The 23,973-nt window shown below is 35.4% G+C and overlaps 1 protein-coding gene and 1 non-coding gene across 4 annotated transcripts in view; one reads left to right on the top strand and one right to left on the bottom strand.

Moving 5' to 3' along the window:
* ADK (adenosine kinase) overlaps positions 1-23,572 on the top strand; it is a 532,082-nt gene extending 508,510 nt beyond the window's left edge. Inside the window, exon 11 of one of the 3 annotated variants that reach the window (XM_030334273.1) lies at positions 21,994-23,572. In XM_030334273.1, coding sequence (XP_030190133.1) covers positions 21,994-22,118 — 125 coding nt within the window. In that variant the 3' untranslated portion in view covers positions 22,119-23,572. The remainder of the gene's footprint in view (positions 1-21,993) is intronic. The other 2 variants (XM_030334275.2, XM_030334274.1) reach the window with 2 other exon arrangements.
* Positions 19,989-20,095, bottom strand: LOC115527822. Its single transcript, XR_003973058.1, has one exon. It is a non-coding gene; the product is annotated as a U6 spliceosomal RNA (small nuclear RNA).
* Positions 23,573-23,973: the final 401 nt, after the last annotated feature.

Below are 23,973 nucleotides of genomic sequence, written 5' to 3'. Positions count from 1 at the left end.
ACACTTCTGCCGGGATTATTTTTAAAGTATTTACATAGCTTTCTCTCCTAAAACTATAAAATTCTCAAAGACAAACACTATGTTTTATCCATCTTTGAGTCATGATGTCTAGTAATGGTATAGGCATTCAATAGCTGTTGGTTGACTGGATAAATCAAAATATTTTTTATAGCATTCTTGGTTTTTACTTTCTTTTCATTTGCTTCTTATAATAAAAAAATCAAGTATAGGAGTGGTAGTAGCATGGGTCTAATAAATTGAGGATTATACTAGTCAAAGTTTTAGTATATATCTTATTCTCTAAAGCAGCTACATGTAATAAAAATACAGCCTTAAAGTTGACTGTCTCATATGCCATGTGGCAACATGTATCTGGTAACTATTGGTATAGAGAGTATAGCAGGCCAGTTTAAGAAAGCACATAAATCATTACCAAAGTGTAGATATTTAAGAAAGGTGGAAAACAAAGTATTGAAAAATCAAATTGACCCAGAAATGACTGAGAGCACATTTTTTACATGGAAGACAGGGGGAATGTAGAATTCAGCACTGTTAGTTGCTGTAAAATATTATATCAGGTTTGCTTTAATTACACAGTAATGTCTCAAAGAACAAAGGTAAATTACATGATAACTTATGTTACTACTCCCACATTATCTCTTAATAACTATGTAATTAACTTGTCACTATATAAAGTGTGTAGTTTGATATTACTCATGTATAAAGAACATTGATAACTTAAATGAAGGAGCTGGGGTTGGGCGAGGAATGGAGGCAGTAGGAAAATCATAATATTATAACAATCAGGAATTCAAATGATTCATTAGATCATTGACCCAGTCCTCAATAATCTGAGCCAAAACCCTGGAAAGTAACAGTGGAATCTTAGGTGAACCATGTAGCTTTCTAAGACAAAAAGCATATAATAAACTAAGTAAATTTACCAAACAGTGAAATAGATAAGTGAGGTTGGTATAATGCATATACTTTTAAACAGTCCATTTTGTTTAGAGAGGTTCTTCTTTTTAAGTAAACGTTTATTTTTTTCATGGAAAAAACATTCTTTCACTCATATCATTTTACCAACTTCTTGAATTTATGTGTATGGCCCATGTGGTGAGAATGTGCAAAACCAGGAACTCTCTTTCATTGATGATGGGAATGCAAAATGGCACAGCCACTTTGGAAAACCGTTTGGCAATTTCTCACAAAACACACTTTTACCATATGACCCAGTAATCATGTTCCTTGGTATTTACCCAAATAAATTGAAAACTTATGTCCATGTTACAACAGATGCACATGGATGTTGACAGCAGCCTTCATTTTAATTGACAAAACTTGGAAGCAACCAGCATGTCCTTCAGTGGGTGACTAGATAAACTGATACATCCATGCAATGGAATATTATTCAACCACAAAAAGAAGTGAGCTATCAGGCCATGAAAAGACACAAAGGAAACTTAAACACATTGTACTTAATTAGAGAGGCCACTCTGAAAAGGCTGTATACTGTATGATTCCAACTATATGGTATTTGGGGAAAGGCAAAACTATGGACACAGTAAAAATATCAGTGGTAGTCAAGGGCTTGGGTGGAGAGTAGGGAGGGATAAGTTGGTAAAGTACAAGAGTTTTTTTAAGGCAATGAAACTATTCTGTATGATACTGTAATGGTGGAAAACAGATCATTATATATTTTTCAACTCTTAAAGAATGAATGGCACAAAAAGTGAGCCCTAATGTAAACCATGGACTTTAGTTGTTAATAATGAATCAATATTGGCTCAGCAGTTGTAACAAATGTACCACACCAGTGCAAGATATTAGTGATAGGGGAAACTGAGGGATGGTGGGGCAGGGGGGGGGAGGTCGGGGATGAGAGGGTATAAAGGAATTCTGTACTTTCCATTCAGTTTTTCTGTAAATTTAAAAATGCTCCAAAAAATAGAGTTTATTAATTTTTTTAAATACCAAAAGTGTTTGAAAAACTTTTATCCTACCTATCTCATTTTACCAGTATCTTCAGTATATGTGTGAACCCTATGTTTCCCAGCTTCATCAGCGTCCTGTGGTGCTGAGTGTCTTATGGCCAGTTACCTCACAGTTTTTACCAAAAAGCTTGTTTTCATTGATATCACATAATAGCCACTCTATCCAAGTACAGTGATCCTTTCTGCTTAATTCTGTCAGGAATTTTCCCAGCAATCCCTGCTAAGGAAGCATTGGCCCTTGAATTTCCATTTCAAAAGATGCAGACTGATTTACTTGGCATATAGTTTCTATAGATGAAGACTTCATTCGAGAAAGAAAGACTGTGCTTAAGTCTACTCAGAAATTTTGTAAGATGTTCCCTCTCACATTACCTATGTTTCTCTAAGTATAAAATACAGAAAGTAGTGAAGATCTTTATGTCCTTGAGGAATCTTCTAAGAAGAGTGACCAATTTCATTGTACTTACACTGATTTACTTTGTGGAAAGCTGTATTCCCAAGTGACTACAATTATTAATGAACTCTAAAGAAATAAGTGGAAAACTGTTAGAACAAAACATCACTTAGCTGAAATTTTTGAATGAGTTATTCATAACTATCTATCTGAATAGTTAAACATCCCCATGTTATTGTTTAAAATAATATTTGTTGGCTTTTTTATTATAAAAGTAATACTTCTTATTATAAAAGTAATATTTCTTATTATAGAACATTTACGAAATGAGAAAAGCAAACAGAAAATAAAAAATCATCTTTGAAATTAGGAAATGATGATGTTGTCTTTTTAAACACACATAAAATTTGCTTTTTTATTGTTTTGAATAAAAATGTTTCTAAAGTATATTGCATGGATATGACCAAAAAGTAAAAATGAAAGGAAACACATATAGAAATTTAATAAAGTCAGGATGGGTAAAATAGCACTCTGTAATATCCTTGCAGTTCTTCTGTAAATGTAAAATTATTTCCAAATAAAATGTTTAAAAACAATTGGAACAGGATGGATTACTTAAGGCATAGTAGTGGAACAAAAATATAGCTTTTTGGGGAAAACAAAGGTTAATTACTACCAATCACCATACTCAAAGAATTTCCAGATGGAATAAAGAGTTAAACGACCACAAATGAACTAAAAGAAAATATAGTCTGATGTTTATTCAATCTCATGCTGTGGAAAACCTCACTCAGCCTAAATTCAGTGGAAAATTTATTAAAGAAAGATTAATATATCTATATAACAATAAAAATAAAAGGCAAATGACAAAGTAAGGAAAAGTGTTTGCAACATATATAATAGATAAACTGGGACTGTCTCTTAAAAATCAGTAAAAGGTATTCCAATAGAAAAATAGATAAAAGTTGTCTTCAGTTTATAAAAAGAAATACAAATGACTAGGAGGCATATGAAAAGTGTTCAACCTCCCTAAACGAATAACTGTAAATTAAAACAAGATTCTGCCTTTTACTTTTCAAATTATCAAACAGAACTTTTAATAGCAAGAATGCTATTGGGAATGTACATTAATGAGATCTTTTTGAAAAGAAATTTGGCAGTATGTGTATAGAGCCTGAAAAATTATTAATTACCCTTAAAGAAACTTATCCTAAGGAAATTAAAAATACGCACAATGATTAATGTCATAAGAATGTTATAAAGATATTCATTGTGGTGTTATTTATATTTAAAAAAATAGAAACAGCCTAAATATCCAATAATGGGATTAAGTCAATTATGCTATATCCACATTTAAAAAGCATGATTTCTAGGAGTATTTAAAGATATGGCAAAATGATCCTAATAAACTTTTATTGCAGGAATAATAGGAAGTAGAAAATACAATAGTACATAAAGGATATATACATATATAATAGAAGTAATAGATACAATGAAAAGTAAGCATTTCTCCTACCCCAATCCTCTAATTCCCCTCCCTGAGGCAGCTTTACTTGCTAGTGTTTGTAAATCCTTCCAGAAATAACCTGCACATATACAAGTTTGTGTATGTATACATATCCCAGTTTTTATCAAATGTGAATAATATATACTGTGTTTACTGTTCTGTACCATTGATTTTTCATTTTCTCATATCTTGGAGATTGTTTCATAGCAGCATATAAAGATCTACCTCATTGTGGCTGTTTTGTATTATTCCATTCCATAGATTTAATCTCTCTCCTTTACAAATTGATGGATTTTACTGAGCATAAATCATATAACTTTTTAAAGAAGAAACATGGTAGACATTACCTTAATCAAGTGATGAAACTTAACGTCACCAAGGATGGAACAAACCAACACCATGTACCCTCAGTGAAATACCCTAAGAAGGATACAGCATCATTTCTGTGATACTCCTGCCAAACTTGTTAAACCTGAATGAATCTAATCATGAGGAAACATCAGACAAACCCAAATTGAGAGATAGTGTGCAAAATAGCTTAGCTGGACTTTTCAAAAATGCCAGTTTTGAAATGTTGAATGAGAGGGGATACTTTTCTAGATTAAAAGAGACTAAAAGGAACATGACAACAAAATGGAACTATGATCCTGGATTAGATTCTGAAGCAGACAAAAAAATCTATAAAGGATATTACTGTGACAAGTGAGGATACTTTAATATAGACTGTATATTAGATACAGTATAGTATTAATATTAAATTGGTCATTTTTATTACAAACAATGCTGTAATGGATGTCCTTGTACTTATGCTTTTGTACACATATATGCATATATATAGCTTAGAGACCACTTCGAATTTTTAGAAGTAGAATTGCTGAGCTTGAAGGCTTTGTACACTTAAAGTTGTTGTTTGTTTATTTGTTGTTTTTTTTCAAGTTTGTTTTATTTAAGTAATCTCTACACCCAACATGGGGCTCAAATTCACGACCCCAAGATCAAAAGTTGCATGCTCTTTCAACTGAAGCCAGCCAAGGCACCCCTGTGCACTTGTAGTTTTGATAGACACTGCCTAAGTGCCCTTCAAAAAGAGTGCTCATTTACACTCCAGTATATAATTATGTTCACTCTCTTTGATAATACAATGTATTAACTATTTTTATCTTTACTAACCTCTTAAGTGAAAAATGGTATCACATTGTCTAGACAACATATTTTTAGTGAAAAAAAGGCTACATGACAATATCTAATAGTATGATATCAAGATACATATGTATGTATATATACACTATATATACACACAGGGACACATATATATGCATACATGTGTATACATATGTTTATACATCTTGGCAGATATACAGAGAAATGTTAAATGTTGTTATTTACTAATTTTTTTAAGTTTTGAAGTGGCACATTTTATAAAGTAATAGATAAAATGTATAATCAAATACAAATAATAATAATATGAAGAGGCCTCTACCTACAACCCAGTTGAGAAAGAGAACATTTACTAATACCTTTGCCTCTTTACTGCTAATATCTTTAAAGTCCCTGTATACCTCACCCCAATTTGGTTCCCCTGCACCAGAAATAACTATTTCCTAATTGTTTTCTTTTATTTTAAATTTATGATATATTAATATATTCCTAAACAATGTGAGAACTTACCTATGTTCGCATACATACTTTATTGAATTCCATCATAGGAATATGCTATGATGAATTCAGTTTGTGGTTAATGGACCCTTTAGTTGTTTCTAGCTTTTAGCTATTATTACCAATGCAGCTATGAATACTCTGATACATGTGTCCTACCTAACGCAAGAGTTTCTCTAGGATGTATACGTAGTTGTGAAAATGCTTGGTCACCTTTACTAGGTAATGCCAAATCATTTGCCCAACTCACTTCTCCCAATTTTAACTCCTATCAGCTCTGTACAAAGATTACAAGGCATCATCATCAAGTGGTATAGTCAAACTTTTAAGTTTTTGCTAATCCAGTGGATGTATAGTAGAATCTTTTTGTTGTTTTAATTTGCATTTTCCCTCATTACTAATAAGGTTGAGCATCTTATGTTTCCTCTAGAAAAGCTTAAAGTTTATTTCGAGAGAGAGAGAGACAGAAAACATGAGAGGAACATACAGAGAGGAAGAGAGAGAGAGAGAGAGAGAGGGAGAGAGAGAGAGAGAGAGAGAGAGAATCCCAAACAGGCTCCAGACTGTCAGCGCAGAGCATGATGCAGGGCTCGAATTCACGAACCGTGAGATCATGACCTGAGCCAGAATCCAGAGTGCTTAGCTGGCTAAGCCATGCAGGCACCCCTTTCATACAGATTTTAGAATCAACTTGTCAGTTCCTCAAAACCTTGTTGAGACTGTGAATTTACATTAATCAGCAGCGCCTGTGTGGCTCAGTTGATTTAACGTCCTACTTCGACTCAAGTCATGGTCTCAGGTTCATGAATTCTAACCCCGCTTTGGGCTCAGTGCTGACACCTCAGAGCCTGGAGTCTGCTTCATGGATTCTATGTCTCCTTCTCTCTCTTCCCTTCCCCCACTCGTATTCTGTCTCTCCCCCTCTCTCTCAAAAATAAATAAAACATTAAAAAAAAAAACAAAAAATTGAATTTGCATTGATCAATCTTCTAATCCAAGAACCTGGCATATCTCTCTATTTATTTAGGTCATTATAATGTTTTTTGATAAGGGCTTATAATTTTCTTCATTTGAGACTGGCATAATTTGTGTTGCTTTTGTATCTTTTTTCAAATTTCTTTTGTCTTTGTGTTACTGATATATTTTTCTCATAGCCAGCAATCTTCCCAAAGTCTCTTAAGTCCAATAATTTATAGACTATTTGGGGTTTTCTATATACAATATTCTTAACTGAAAATAATGACAAGTTTATTTTGATTTTTACACTTTTTAATTTTTTTTCTTAGTCTTATTACTCTTGTTAGGCTCTCCATGCTATATTAAATAGCATTGATTATTCTTTATAATGGGACTATGTGTGTGTTTTATTTACTTCTTAATTCTGCTGGGGTTTTTTTCCTACTTTTTCTACATCTGTTGGTTATTACTTTTACAATCAGGAAAAAAAATCTTTTTCCTTGCTTTATTAAACTAAATAGGCTCGTAGTGGAGTCATGAGGGGTGGTCATTGTACATGTAATATGCATGACCATGGCAGCTGCTATTGCTTGAAGTCTTGTGCCTGAGATAATACTCTGTTTCACATTGTTAGTGAATTACATGGCTTAAAAACTACTTCAAACACATATACATTTGTATATATTGTCAGGTAAAGTACTGTCTAAATGTATAAGAATTTAAACTTAGCATAAAATGTGATTTTTAAAGAAAATTATATATATTCTACAAATGCTTTAAAATGTTTTACTCTTGGGGCATCTGCGTGACTCATTCAGTTAAGTGTCTTACTCTTGATTTCGGCTCAAGTCATGATCTCACAGTTCATGAGATCAAGCCCTGCGTCAGGCTCTATGCTTTCAGCACAGAGCCTGCTTGGGATTCTCTCTCTCCTTCTTTCTCTGCCCCTCACATCACCCCCCTCTCAAAATAAATAAACTTAAAAGAAAATGTTTTACTCTCCAGGGTGCCTTGGTGTCTCAGTCAATTAAGTATTCAACTCTTGATTTTGGCTCAGGTCATGATCTCAAGGTTTGTGGGTTCAAGCCCCCATGTCAGACTCAGTGATGACAATGCAGAGCCTGCGTGGGATTCTCTCTCTCTCCCCCTCTGTCTCTGCCTTTCTCCCATTCACATGTGCATGCTCTCTCTTTCTCTCTCTCTCAAGATAATTAAACTTTTTTTTTTAATGTTTATTTATTATTGAAAGAAAGTGAGCAGGGGAGGGGCAGAGAGAGAGGGAGACACAGAATCTGAAGCAGGTTCCAGGCTCTAAGCTGTCAGCACAGAGCCCGACGCAGGGCTTGAACTCACAAACCGCGTGATCACGACCTGAGCCAAAGTCGGACGCTTAATCGACTGAGCCACCCAGGCGCCCCAAGATAATTAAACTTTATTTTTTTTCTTTTTTTTTCTTTTTAAAAAAATTTTTTTTTAACATTTATTTATTTTTGAGACAGAGAGAGACAGAGCATGAACAGGGGAGGGGCAGAGAGAGAGGGAGACACAGAATCCGAAACAGGCTGCAGGCTCTGAGCTGTCAGCACAGAGCCCGACGCGGGGCTCGAACTCACGGACCGTGAGATCATGACCTGAGCTGAAGTCGGACGCTTAACCGACCAAGCCACCCAGGCGCCCGATAATTAAACTTTAAAAAAATGTTTTACTCTCCATACACATATTGTGGTCTGCTATATATTAAAAGTCTTTGGGGACTGTGCAAGAAGTAAAGAGATAATCACTGATATGTACTTATGCAGTATCATTGGAGAAGCAATTTGAGAATAATATAAGATGCTAACACTTGTAAAAGATGAATTATTAAAAGTTCATTTTTCCATCATAGTCAGAAAAGGTGCATGATAAGATTTTATTCTTTTTGTATTTATTGAGACTTGTTTTGTGCCCAAACATGTGATCTGTCCTGGAGAATGTTTCATGTGCACTTGAAAAGAATGTGTATTCTGGTGTTTTTGGATGAAATATTCTGTATATACATTAGGTCCATCTGGTCCAATGTGCCATTCAAAGCCACTGTTTCCTTGTTGGTTTTTGTCTGGATCTATCCACTGATGTAAGTAGAGTGTTAACGTCTCCTACTGTTACTGTATTATTGTCACTTTCTTCCTTTGCATCTGTTTTTTTTTCCCCTTTGTGTCTGTTAATAGTTGCTTTATGTATAGATGCTTCCATGTTGGGTGCATAGGTATTTACAGTTGTTATATTTTATTCTTGGATTGTTTCCTTTATCATTATGTAGTGTCCTCCTCTGTCTCTTGTTACTGTCTTTGTTTTAAAGTCTATTTTGTCCAATATAAGCATTGCTACCCTGGCTTTTTTTTTTTTTTTTTTTTTTTTTTGCTTCCATTTGCATGGTAATTGTTTTTCCATCCTTTCCCTTCCAATCTGCATGTGTTTTTAGGTTTGAAGTGAATCTCTTATAGGCAGCATATAGATGGGTCTTGTTTATTTATCCATTCAGTCACCCTATGCCTTTTGACTGGAGCCTTTAGTCCCTTTACATTTAAAGTAATTATTGGTAAGTATGTACTTATTGCATTTTGATACTTGTTTTCTGATTGTTTTTTGTAGTTCTCTATTCTCTTCTTCTTCTCTTGCTCTCTTCCCTTGTAGTTTGATGCCTTATTTTTAGTATTATGTTTGGATTCCTTTCTGTTTATTTATCTTTTCTTTATTAAACATAAGAAAAAAATCCATAAAGAGCACAAATACATACAGGCTAAATAACATGCTACTAAACAGTGAATGGGTCAACCAGGAAATCAAAGAGGAAATGAAAAAATACATGGAGACAAATGAAAACAAAACCACAATTGTCCAAAATCTTTGGGATGCAGCAAAATCTGTTCTAAGAGGGAAGATTATAACAATACAGGTCTACCTCAAGGACTGAGAAAAATCTCAAGTAAACAACCTAACCTTACACCTAAAGAAACTAGAAAAGAAAGAACAAATAAAGCCCAAAACCAGTAGAAGGAAGGAAATAATAAAGATTAGAGCAGAAATAAGTGAAATAGAGACTTAAAAAACAATAGAACAGATCAATGAAATCAGAAGCTCCATCTTTGAAAAGATCAACAAAATTCATAAGCTTTTAGTTAAACTCATCAAGAAGAAAAGAGAGGGGACTCAAATAAATAAGACCAGAAATGAAGGAGAAACAAAGCCAGCACCACAGAAATACAAAGGATTTTAAAAGAATATTATAAAGAATTATATGCCAACTGGACAACCTAGAAGAAATGGATAAATTCCTAGAAACATATAAACTTCCCAAACTGAATCAGGAAGAAATAGAAATTTTGAACAGAGTGATTACTAGCAATGAAATTAAATCAGTAATCAATCAACAGGGACATCTGGGTGGCTCAGTCAGCTAAGCATCCAACTTCAGCTCAGGTCATGATGTCACAATTCGTGGGTTCAAGCCCCACATCGGGCTCTGTGCTGACACCTCCGAGCCTAGAGCCTGCTTTGGATTCGGTGTCTCCCTCTCTTTTTCTCCCCCACTTATGCTCTGTCTCTATCTCTTAAAAATAAATAAACGTTGGGGCGCCTGGGTGGCGCAGTCGGTTAAGCGTCCAACTTCAGCCAGGTCACGATCTCGCGGTCCATGAGTTCGAGCCCCGCGTCGGGCTCTGGGCTGATGGCTCGGAGCCTGGAGCCTGTTTCCGATTCTGTGTCTCCCTCTCTCTCTGCCCCTCCCCCGTTCATGCTCTGTCTCTCTCTGTCCCAAAAATAAATAAAAAACGTTGAAAAAAAATTTTTTTAAATAAATAAATAAATAAACGTTAAAAAAATTTTTTCTTAAACAAAAACAAAAAACAAACTTTAATTCTTCCAAGTTCATAAAGTCTGTGTGGTACAGCTTTCTTATTTGATGACAACCAGAAAAAGCTAAGTCATTCTTTTTGTTGTGAATGAACAATATTGTTCAACATTGTTGAACATTGTTCAACATTGAATATTGTTCAACATTGAACACAATTCAACATTATTGTTGAATGAACAATAATGGAGTCTACTGGGCTTTTAGTTTTACCCACCATGACAACTATTGGTGAAGGAACTATATATGAAAAAGAAAAAATTGATTTACAGACTTTGTTCATTTCTTTCTAAAATATCCCTAGCTCTTAAGTCTCTTGATTAAAGCTTTCTTACCTACTGACAATATTTATCACTTTTCTGTAAAGACACTGAGAAAATTCTAGGTATTATAGCTCTTCTACAGTAACTACATGAAATGGACAAATTAAGGTAGGAAATTATATTGCCTTTTGCCCATACCAGCCATCCCACCTCTATGTGCTTTGACAAAACTAGCTTAGTGCCTCTTCTCTGCACAGTTTAAACCCATGTTGTGGGTCTCATCTCAGACACTACATTCATTTATGCTAAAATGGATTGTTCTCCTTAACATCAGGAAAAGAAAAATCCAAATGAAAGTAACCAGAAGGTAATAAGCGTTATTAATTGCTAATGGACAGAGGTTTATTCTGATAGCTCTGGATCTGTGATTGTTGTGAGATTCAGAGCCAGCCAACACTACCCCTAGGAACCAAATTCATTGTCAGTGAGAAACCTTCACCTACCATATGCCTCAACAGCTGGAGACCTAAGGTCCACGAAATAACCCAAATTTCAGAAAAGTCCAGAGGTCATGGGATAAGCCTTCTAATCCATAGGAGGATTAGAAAGGAGTTATACAGATCCCAGAGAGAAGGAACCAAAGTAGAAAGGCAAGAACAACTAGCTCAGCATATGAGTTCCTGGTTGGAAATCTATGTTGATATTTCTTATTCTTCAGTGTTATACCTCCTGTTTCTGTTCTCTTGACTATGTTGGAAGGCATATATACAGAGCCTTACCCTTCATTATCAAGATAATGTACTGATAAGGACCATAAGAACCAGAAAAAGGCACCAGGAAAAAGGGCTCCTAGGGGACTTTTCATGTGGAGCACACATGCCAAGTCAGCTACTTAAGATTTTCTTGTTGAATTCCTGATAGGCCCAAAGTCTTTACTAAAAGAGAGGAAACTTCTTTTTTGATATATATCTGCAAGCCATATTTATCTGCTATAGTGTGTGCCAACCACACTCTAAAATTCACCACATTCAGTGAATAAGATATGAATAAGCATTTTAGTTTCCTTGCTGACACAGTATTTGTATATATTAATAGCATACTGTTATTGTTGATATTTTTCCCTGCCTAAGAAAATACTTTATTAGAACAATATCCCCAAAATGTAAATAACTTTTAAAAGTAGCAGAAGACCAAAAATCCTTTAGAAGAATAGGAAAACAACAAACAATTCAGAGAAAGGGACTTGTTCTTTAGACATGTAAAGAGATGTTCAGGCGTGCTTGGGTGGCTCAGTCACTTAAGCATCCAACTCTTGATTGCGGCTCAGGTTATGATCTCACGATTTGTGAGTTTGAGCCCCATGTCGGGCTGTGTGCTGATGACGCAGAGCCTGTTTGGGATTCTTTCTCTGCCCCTCCCCACTTGCGTGCATGAGCTCACTCTCAAAATAAATATTTTTAGATAAGTAAGTAAATGAATAAGTAAATAAATGGATGTTCAGCCTCACTCATAATAAGAGAAATGCAAATTAAAATTACACTGAGATATCATTTCTCCCCCACTGGCAAAAATTCAAAAGCTTGACAGCACACTCTGTTGGTGAGGTTGTGGGGAAACAAGCACACTTAAACATTGCTAGTGGAAATATAAAATGGAGGATTTGGCTGTATCTAACAAAACTGCTTCCATATTTACTCTTCTACCCAGAAATTCTACTTCTAGAAATTTATCCTGAAGATACAACCCCCTACACCAACACAAAAATATCTACACAAAAAAATACTGTGGCATTCTTTGTCATTGCAAAGCATTGGAAAGTATATAAACATCCAGGTGATCAAAATTAACATCCCCAGTGACTAGCATCTGGACATAATGTGCTTCAAAATATAATACCCTGAGAAGGACACAACATAATTTTGTAATATTCTGACCAGAAATGAATATTCTAAATTAAGTCATGAGGAAATATCAGATAAACCCCAAATGAGAATATATGCTTCAAAAATGTCCCTGTCTCATAAGTCAAAGAAAGACTGAGGAAATGTTTGAGATTAAAGAAGACCAAAAGCACAAGAAACCCTATACTAGATTATATGCTGGAAGGAAATACAGTGCTATGAAGAACATTATTGGGGGGCACCTGGCTGACTTAAGCAGTAGAGCATGCTGCTCTTAATTTCAAGATTGTGAGTTCAATCCCCACCGTGAGTGTAGAGATTACTTAAGAATAAAAAAAAAATCTTTAAAAAAGAATATTATTGAGTCTTTGACAAAACTGGAATATGGAGAGTAAGATTAGATAACAGTATTCTAACTGTGTTACTGAAGTTGATAACCGTAGTTGTATATGAGAATAGCCATATTCTCAGGAAGAAACACTGATGTATTTAAAGGTAAAGAGCCATGATAAATGCAACTTGCTCTCCAATGGAGAAAGTTTATATAGGAAAAACCTATATAAAGAGAGGGTATATATCCACAAAGGAGCAAAATGTTAACATTAAGTGCATCTGGGTAAAGGACATATAGGTGCTATTCACATTATTTTTATTCTTGCAACTTTTCTGTGAATTTGAAATTATTTCCAAATAAAGGTTTTTATTCAGAATATACTTTAGGTTAGGTAATAATTAAAAATTCTAACTTAGAGGGGCGCCTGGGTGGCTTAGTCAGTTGAGCATCTGACTTTGGCTCAAGTCATGATCTCACGGTTGGTGGGTTCGAGCCCTGCATCAGGCTCTGTGCTGACCGCTCAGAGCCTGGAGCCTGCTTCAGATTCTGTATCTCCTTCTCTCTCTGCCCCTCCCCTGCTCACTCTCTGTCTCACTCTGTCTCTCGAAAATAAATAAATGCAAAAAAAATAATAAATTCTAACTTAGGGGCACCTGGGTGGCTCAGTTGATTGGGCATCCAACTTAGGCTCAGGTAACGATGTTGTGGTTTGTGAGTTCGAGCCCCGCATCAGGCTCTGTGGTGACAGCTCAGAGCCTGGAGCCTGCTTTGGATTCTGTGTCTCCCCCACTCTCTCTGTCCCTCCCATGCTCATGCTCTGTCTCTCTCTGTCTCTCAATAATAAATAAACGTTAAAAAAATTTTTTTTAATTCTAACTTAAAAAATTATATTCAGTGGAAATGCAAACTGGTGCAGCCACTCTGGAAAACAGTATGGAAGTTCCTCAAAAAACTAAGAATAGAACTACCCTACAACCCAGCAATTGCACTACTAGGCATTTATCCGTGGGATACAGGTGTACTGTTTCAAAGGGGCACATGCACTCCAATGTTTATAGCAGTACTATCTACAATAGCCAAAGTATGGAAGGAGCCCAAATGTCCATCGATGGATGAATAGATAAAGAAGTTGGGATATATATATATATATATAATGGAGTATTACTCAGCAATCAAAAAGAATGAAATCTTGCCATTTGCAACAACATGGATGGAACTAGAGGGTATTATGCTAAGTGAAATTAGTCAGAGAAAGACAAATATCATATGACTTCACTCAAATGAGGACTTTAAGAGACAAAACAGATGAACATAAGGGAAGCAAAAATAATATAAAAACAGGGAGGGGGGCAAAACATAATAGTCTCTTGAATATGGAGAACAAACTGAGGGTTACTGGAGGGGGTGTGGGAGGGGGGATGGGCTGAATGGGTAAGGGGCATTAAGGAATCTACTCCTGAAATCATTGTTGCACTATATACTAACTAACTTGGATGTAAACTAAAAAATAAAATTAAATAAAAATTAAAAATTAAAAAAAATAAAAAATAGAACTACACTATGACCCAGCAATTGCACTGCTAGGTATTTATCCAAAAGACACAAAAATGCTAATTCAAAGGAGCACATGCACCTTTATGTTTATAGCAGCAGCACTATCGACAATAGCCAAAGTATGGAAAGAGCCCAAATGTCCATTGACTCATGAATGGAAAAAGAAGATGTAGTATATATATTCTGTGGAATGTTACTCGGCCATGAAAAAGAAATGGAGTCTTGCCATTTGCAACAATGTTGTTGTAACTAGAGTGTATTATGCTAAGCAAAATAAGTCAGAGAAAGACAAATACATGATTTCACTCATATGTGGAATTTAAGCTACAAAACATGGGGCACTTGAGTGGCTCAGTTGGTTAAGCATCCAACTTCAGCTCAGGTCATGATCTTGCAGTTCACGAGTTCAAGCCCCAAGTCAGGCTATGCACTGATAGCTCAGAGCCTGGAGCCTGCTTCAACTTCTGTGTCTCCCTCTCTCTCTCTCTCTGCCCCTCCCCCACTCGCACTCTGTCTCTCTCTCTCTCTCTCAAAAATAAATAAACATTAAAAAAATTTAAGATACATGGGAATGCAAGCTGGTGCAGCTACTCTGGAAAACAGTATTGAGGTTCCTCAAAAAACTAAAAATAGGGGGCGCCTGCATGGCTCAGTCCGTTCAGGTCATGATCTCATGGTCCGTGAGTTCAAGCCCCACGTTGGGCTCTGTGCTGACAGCTCAGAGCCTGGAGCCTGCTTCGGATTCTGTGTCTCCCTCTCTCTCTGACCCTCCCCTGTTCATGCTCTGTCTCTCTCTGTATCAAAAATAAATAAACATTAAAAAATTGTTTAAAAAAAACTAAAAATAGAACTACCCTACGACCCAGCAATTGCACTATGAGGCATTTATCCAAGGGATACAGGTATGCTGTGTCGAAGGGGCACATGCACCCCAATGTTTATAGCAGCACTATCTACAATAGCCAAAGTATGGAAAGAGCCCAGATGTCCATCGATGGATGAATGGATAAAGAAGTTGTGGTATATATATATACAATGGAGTATTACTTGTCAATCAAAAAGAATGAAATCTTGCCATTTGCAACAACATGGATGGAACTAGAGGGTATTATGCTAAGTGAAATTAGTCAGAGAAAGACAAATATCATATGACTTCACTCATATGAGGACTTTAAGAGACAAAACAGATAAACATAAGGGAAGGGAAACAAAAATAAGATAAAAACAGGGAGGGGGCAAAACATAATAGTCTCTTGAATATGGAGAACAAACTGAGGGTTACTGGAGGGGGTGTGGGAGGGGGGATGGGCTAAATGGGTAAGGGGCATTAAGAAATCTACTCCTGAAATCACTGTTGTACTACTATATGCTAACTAATTTGGATGTAAATTTTTTTTAATTAAATTAAAAAAATTTTTTTAAAGAAAAAAAAGCAAAAAAAAAATTTAAGATACAAAACAGAGGGACATAAGGCAAGGGAAGCAAAAATAAAGTAAAAACAGAGGAAGACAAACCATAAGAGACTCCTAAATACAAAGAACAAACAGGGTTACTGGTGGGGTGTTGGGTTGGGGGGGAAGGGCTAACGGGGTGAGGGGCAATAAGGAGGACACTGGCTGGGATGAGCACTGGGTGTTACAAGTAAGTGCTGAATCACCAAATTCTATTTTTTTTCAAATTTTTTTTCAACGTTTTATTTATTTTTGGGACAGAGAGAGACAGAGCATGAACGGGGGAGGGGCAGAGAGAGAGGGAGACACAGAATCGGAAACAGGCTCCAGGCTCCGAGCCATCAGCCCAGAGCCCAACGCGGGGCTCGAACTCACGGACCGCGAGATCGTGACCTGGCTGAAGTCAGACGCTTAACCAACTGTGCCACCCAGGTGCCCCACCAAATTCTATTTCTAAAAAAAAACTATATTTTGATTTAAAAAAATTATAATGAGAAACATTACAGTAAGTCAAATAAGCCAGACACAAAAGAACAAATATTGTGTGATCCTATTCATATGAGGTACCTAAAATAGGCAAATTCATAGAGACAGACAGTAGGGGAGCAGTTGCCAGAGGCAGAAGTAGAGAATTATTGTTTAAAGAATATAGAGCTTCTGGTGAAGTGATAAAAAAGTTCTGAAAATCGATAGAAGTGATAGTTACACAACATTGCAAAATAATCTTAATGCCATGAATTGCACACTTAAAAATAGTTAAAATGTTAAATTTTAGGTTATGTATGTTGTACACAATAAAAAACTATCTTAGAATATTTATCCATGTGATAAAATGATTCCCTATGATTCATAAAACCGAAGTTCTCTTTATTTAAACCATTTTACGTAACTTTTAAGATTCACACACACAAAAAAAGATTCACATCAGCTACTTTATGAAGGGTCCACTTATAATTGATTATATAACATCTGTAGTTCACCTCAGTTGGTTTTTCTAAATAGATTATTGAAAACTGTTATTCACCCAGGGCAAAGGTCTTAGCTTTTTTCTGCATCCCGGCTTTCCACTTGTCAAAGCAAATGTCTCTTCAGAGTACTTCACTTCAGTCATCAACTAGCTATTCTCTTAGAAGGAGGATGCTGGTGCTTATGCTTTACAAAAATATTTCATAAACATAAGCTTTCCTTTTTCTCACAAAGATCATACCAGAAGGAATGAGGAAAACAGATGTTGCTTATAAGGCTTCTAATAGACGTGTTTCCATTGTAAGCTGATCTGACTCTGAATTTGGCGTCTGCTCCATTCACTGTGTGGGCTGAGCATTTTAGCCTCGCAGCTTGGCGGAAAGTTAATATTGACCTTTGACTGTTACCTGAAAACTCAATGATAAAATACTCTTACTAAACCTCTTGAGGGAGTGACTTCACATTCTAAGCAAATGTCTTCAAAATATATCACTCCATTAACCAAATTAATTTTATTATTTGGTTGGGAATACTTATTTTACTAGATACAGAGCATTCCCCACATCTAACAGGAAAAAAGCTTGTGTGGTCAGAAAGGTAGAGAAGAAAGGACGTAAATCTCTTATAATGCTCTCTACAGGTTTTTATACCACAGCTTCTCAATTAATCTTCACCCCCACCAGGCTGCCAGGGCCTAGGGAACAGCCTGGAAGTCTGGCTACAGAACAGTTTCTCATTATCATCCATTCTTCTGAGTATTTGAGTCTGCTACAACAGTTCAGGTTTCCTCTGGAGGGAAAGTAGCCCCAGATTCTTCTGTTCTTGACCTATCTTATTTGTAACTACAACACTTTCTCTCTTTTTTTTCATCTTTTATAGTTTTATTGTACTATGGTATACAGTAAACTGCATATATTTAAAGTGTACATTTTTGCAAATGTTAACAGAGGCATACACCCATGAAACCATCACTATAGACATATCCACTACCCCCATGCTGTTTTGTAATCCTGCCTTCCTGCTTCTTCTCATCCACATCTGGATCATTTCCAGTTTGGGGAGATTACAAACAAAGCTTTTGTGAACATTCACTACACATCTTTAGTGTGAATATATGCTTTCACTGACCTTGGGTTAAATACTTAGAAATGAAATGACTAGGTCAAATGGTAAATGTATGTTTAACTTTTTAAGACACTGACAAATGGTTTTCAAAGTGGTCTTATAATTTTATGTTCCCACCATCAGTATATGAGGATTCCAATTCACCCACACCATTGATAACACTTGTTATGGTCAGTCTTTAATTTTAGCCATTCTAGCAGGTTGGCAGTAATATATTATTTGGCATTTGTTCATCTTCTTTGCTAAAATGTTAGTTCAACACTTTTGCTCATTCTTTATTGTGTTGTTTCTTGTTATTGAAGTGTAAAGTGTTCAATTTGACAAAGCCCAGTTATTTTTTCCTTTATAAAATTTTGTACTTTTTATGTCTTACTTAAGAGATTTTTGGCAAATTCCAAATCACTAAGATTTTCTATGTTTTCCTCTCAGAATTTAATGGTTTTACCTCTTACATTTAGATCTGTGACCCATTTCAAATTAATTTTTGTAGATGATGTTAAGTAAGGGTTGAAGTGGTTTGTTTGTTTGTTTGTTTTTTCAAATATGCCATCCAGCTATTCTAAGAACATTTGTTTAAAAGATTATCTTTTCGGGGCGCCTGGCTGGCTCAGTCGGTTGAGTGTCCCTTCTTCGGTTCAGGTCAAGATCTTGCGGTCCAGAGTCCGAGCTCCGCATCAGGCTCTGTGCTGACAGCTTGGAGCCTAGGGTCTGCTTCAGATTCTGTGTCTCCCTTCTCTCTTTGCACCTCCCCCACTCATGCTCTCAATCTCTCTCTCTCTCTCTCTCTGTGTCAAAAATAAATAAATATTTTTTTAAATGTTTAAAAAAATGTTTAAAAAAGATTATCTTTTCTCCACTGGATTGTTTTGATAGTTTCATCAAAAATCAGTTGATGATATAGAAGTAGGTTTATTTCTGGACTCTGTGCAGGTGCATTGATCTGTTTGTTTATCCTTATGCCAATAGCATAGTGTCTTGATTATTTTAGTTCTGTGATAAGTTGTAACTAAAGGAATCTTGTTTTTCAAAGGTGTGTTTTAACTAATCTTAGTCCTTTGCATTTCCACATAAATATTGGAATCAGCTAACAGTTTCTATAAGAAAGGCCTGCTGGAGGGGCGCCTGGGTGGCCCAGTCATGTAAGCACCTGACACTTGATTTCAGCTCAGGTCATGGTCTCACAGTTCCTGAGATCAAGCCCCACATTGGGTTCTGTGCTGACAGCATGGAGCCTGCTTAGGATTCTCTCCCTCTATCTCTGCCCTCCCCTGCTCACATCCACATGCTCTCTCTCTCTCTCAAAATAAGTAAACTTAACAAAAAAACTTAAAAAAAAAACAAAAGATAGGTCTGCCAGAATTTTTATTGTATTACATTAAATCCATAGAAAAATTTCTTAGAGCTGTTAACAATATTGAATCTTCTGATCTACAGACACTTTATATCTCTCCATTTATGTAGGTTTCTTTCGTTTTTCTTGGCATTGTTTTGTCATTTACAGTGTGCAGGTCTTACACTTTTATCAGGTATTACACATATTTGATAGTATGTTAAAAGTGATTTTTAATATCAATTTCTAATTGTTCATTGCTGGTATATCTTGCTATATATACACACACAGTATGGTGTGTATATAGTATGGAAATTCAGTTGATTTTTGAATAGTGATCTTGTACCCTGCAGCCTTACTAAACTCACTTAGTAGTTCCAGTAATTTTTTTCTAGATTCTATAAGATATTCTACAAAGGGCAGGAATTTCTCAATCTCAGCATTATAGATGCAGTAAGATATTTAACAGCATCCCTCTTTCTACTTATTAGATACCAGCAGCACCCTCTACCCTAGCTGTGACAACCAGAAATTGCCAGACCTTACCAAATGTCCTCTGGTGGGGGGCAAAATTACCCACTATTGAGAACCATAGACATAGACAAACATGCCGTCTGCAAACAAAGACAACTTCCCTTCTTTTTCCATCTTAATGTCTTTTTTTTTTTTAAATATGGAACACTTCACGAATTTGCTTGTTGTCCTTGTTCAGAGGCTATGCTAAGCTTCTCTGTATCATTGCAGTTTTAGTATATGTGCTGCCAAAGCAAGCACTTGATACCTTTTATTTATTTCTTTTTTTTCTAAAATGTCTGTTTAGGGACACCTGGGTGGCTCAGTTGGTTGAGCGTCCGACTTCGGCTCAGGTCACGATCTCGCGGTCCGTGAGTTCGAGCCCCGCGTCGGGCTCTGGGCTGATGGCTCGGAGCCTGGAGCCTGTTTCCAATTCTGTGTCTCCCTCTCTCTCTGCCCCTCCCCCGTTCATGCTCTGTCTCTCTCTGTCCCAAAAATAAATAAACGTTGAAAAAAAAAATTAAAAAAAAAAAAAGAATGATTTTAACTGTAAGTTTTTCCTAACTGCCCTTTATCAGGTTGAGGAAGTTCCTTTGTATTCCTAGGTTGCTGAAAGTTGTTATTAGGAATGTATTTGGATTTTGCCAACTGCTTTTTCTTCTTCTATTAGATGATCTTATGGTTTTCTTAGTTATGGTAAATTACATTGATTGATTTTTGAATGTTACACTAACCTTGCATTCCTAAGATAATAATAATTTATTATCTTTTTTAATATACTATTGGATTTGCTTTGCTAAAATTTTCTTTAAAATATTTGCATCTTTTTTTTCTTTTTTTTTTTTCTTTCTTTTTTTGGTATCAGAGTGATGCTAGCCTCAAGGAATAAGTTGGGAAGTATTTTCAGTTTTCTAAAGAGGTTATTGTATAGCATTGATACTATTTTTATTCCCTAAATATTTGGTAGAATTCACCGGTGACAACATCTGGACCTGAAATTCTCTTTATTGGAAGCTTTTTAACTATAAAATCAATATGTTTAGTAAGTACAAGACTAGTCAGGCTATCTGTTTCTTCCTGAGCTTTGATAACTTGTGTCTTTCCACAAATTTGTCCAGTTCATCTAATTTACCAAATCTATTGGCATAAGGTTGTTAATGTTTCTTTATTATTCTTTTAGTGTATGTAGATTCTATAGTGACATCACATCTCTTATCCTCAATAATGGCAACTTACATCTTCTCTCTCTTTTTTTTCCCTGATCAGTTTGCCTATTAATTTTGTCCTACTTAGACTCCCAAATCCATCCTGTCAACTCAATGAGACTGTTGAACTCTCCCTAGGTTGTTGTTTCTTGTGTTGTGGCCTGGTAACTCTCTCTAGGTGGTAAGCTAGAGCAATTTTATAGTTTACCCCATTTGTTTCCCTCCCTTCATGAATCTTTTACAGTATTTGAAAAACTTTCCTTCATATACTTTGTCTTTAATGTTAGTAGTTTCTGGAAAAGGATAAATCTGGTTGCTTTTATTTTATTTCTTTGTGGTCAGAAACAGAAGTCCTTAACACTATTTTCTACTTTATCACATTTATTTTAATGTCAACTAGTCCATGGCACTTGACTATAGAAATTATTTCACTGTTGCTTCTGGGAGTAAAAGGGAGATGTAAGGTCCTTTATAACTTTTCAACTCTTAAATTTGTACTTGGAGAGATATCCATACAATAGAGTTTTGTGCAAAAGCATATGCTAGGAATAACAACACAGAAGGAATCCAGAGAGATGGAGTGAGGGAATAACTAATACCTTCTCAGCTGTAAAGACCCAAGATAATATTATTTGGCCAGTATTTCTTACTCACAACCTCTTAATCTCAAAACTAAAGGAAAGTGTGATTATACTTTTGGCTTACAAAGACTAGAATGACTTGATGGTGAATTGTCATGTCCCAACTTGAGCTCTTTAAAAGAAATGTTGAGGAAAACCTATGATATTTGGGGGAAGAATTCTTCCACATGGACTCTAACACTTGGAGTTTAACACTTACTATCAAGACTGAAGAAAGAGATAGGTACATAGACCACTTTTTGGCCTGACCCAACATGACATTTCTGACGCTATTAGACAATACTCATGTTCTTCCCTTTTGTCTGTGTTCCAGGTTTTCTGTCTCAGCTGGTCTCTGACAAGCCCCTGACTGAATGCATCCGTGCTGGTCACTACGCAGCAAGCGTCATAATTAGGCGGACTGGCTGCACTTTTCCTGAGAAGCCAGATTTCCACTGATAGAAATGCAGGAAATCCAAGCCCAGTGGAACAGATACTGCCCTGATTGCTTCCTGAGAATTCCCATATTAATAAAGAAGAAAATTATCTGCCATCTTTTCCTACTATAATAATATTCATTCTTAATTTGGAGGGTACAGTAATTCTCAGTAGAATCTTTATTCTCTCAACAACCTAAAAAAATAATATCTATTTCCATAGTTTGATAGTGCCACTTAAATGTTGATTAAACAGGAATATAACATTTCAATGGAAATTTTTATTTCATTTTCAATTACTTTGTAAATTCATGTGTATTTAGCAAATTGATCAGTTTTTTTACATTTCTGCTTTGAATGCAGATGTGATTTAATATAATAGATTTTTAAACAGGACTTAATTATAAAACATCAATCTTCAGCTTTTTATACGAGTATACTTAATTTAGGAGTATGTGTATGTATATATGTATGTGTGTATGTGTATACATACATATATGTGTACCACATATATAAATGATAAGTGGTCAAATAAGGTACAGAAGAATTTATCTTGCCAAGTTATGCCAAATAACCTCTTTAGTGCATACTCAAACATGTAATAAACTTTGGATAATTAAATAATTTGCCAAATTACAAGTTATAGTATTCAAATTATAATCTTATATTTACCTATGGTACTCTGTAATTTGATACAAATAAAAACTTGTCATATAGGAATTTCCTTATGTCTTTGCCCTGTTCTCAACAAGATAAGGAGGTTAAGATCATTATTTAATACTGGGTCCTGAAATGATATCTAATTCATTGGTGATAGAAAAACAACATAATACATTGAAAAATAACTTAGTACTTGAGACCAATAAGTCACTGTTTTAAGGAAGAGAAAATTGCATAATAGAACCTCTGGAGTCAAACTTAATTGCCTTTATATAACCTGGGGCAAATTACTGAGCCTCTTTTACCTTCATTTTCCTTTCTATAAAATGGGATAATAACTCCATGTACAAGATCATTGAGATGATTTGAGAGAAAATACCAAGTATAAAATGCTTGCTTGCTGCCTGCCTAGTAAGTGCTTAATAAGTACCTGCTATTTTTATCATTATGATTATTATTGTTGAAGAAGAAAAAGGTAATATTGATAACATTGAATTCAAGCCATAAAAAAGGGTTCAAGTTTTTGTTTGTTTTATGTTTAGGAAAACTTTAAGGTATGCTATGCTTGCTTGTCTTTTTCTTTTTTTAATTGAGATATAATTCACATACCATAAAACGTCCATTTTAAAATGTACAATTCATTTCATTTTAGTGTATTCACAAAATTATACAACCATTACCATTTTTATCATCCCAAAAAGAAACACTGTATCTCCCAATTCACCATACTCCCCATCCCTTGGCAACTACTAATCTATTTTCTGGCTCTATAAAATTTGCCTGTTCTGGATATTCATAAAAATGGAGTCAGTATAATGTGTGTTCTTTTGTGTCTGGCTTCTTTCACTTAGCATATTTTCATGGGTCACCCATCTTATAACATGTATCAGTTATTTTTTTATTTGCCAAATAATATTTTATTATATAGATATACCATATTCTGTTTAACCATTCATCAGTTGATGGACATTGGGTTATTAGCACTGTTTAGCTATTATGAATAGTGTCACTATGAACATTCATATACAAGTCTTTTGTGTTTTCGGTCCTTTGGGATATGTACCTAGGAGTGGAATTGTTGGGTCACATGGTAACCCTATGTTTAACTTTTTGAGACGCTGCCAAACTTTTTCCAAAGGGACTGCACCATTTTACATTCTCACCAAGGTTTGAGAGTTCAGTTTCTCCACACCATGGAATATGAAGGGATATTTCAT

This window comes from Lynx canadensis, chromosome D2 (genome assembly GCF_007474595.2).
Source record: "Lynx canadensis isolate LIC74 chromosome D2, mLynCan4.pri.v2, whole genome shotgun sequence".
Classification (NCBI taxonomy): Eukaryota; Metazoa; Chordata; class Mammalia; order Carnivora; family Felidae; genus Lynx; species Lynx canadensis.
Note: the sequence above shows the minus strand (reverse complement) of the source record. Positions and strands in the feature narration are given on the sequence as shown.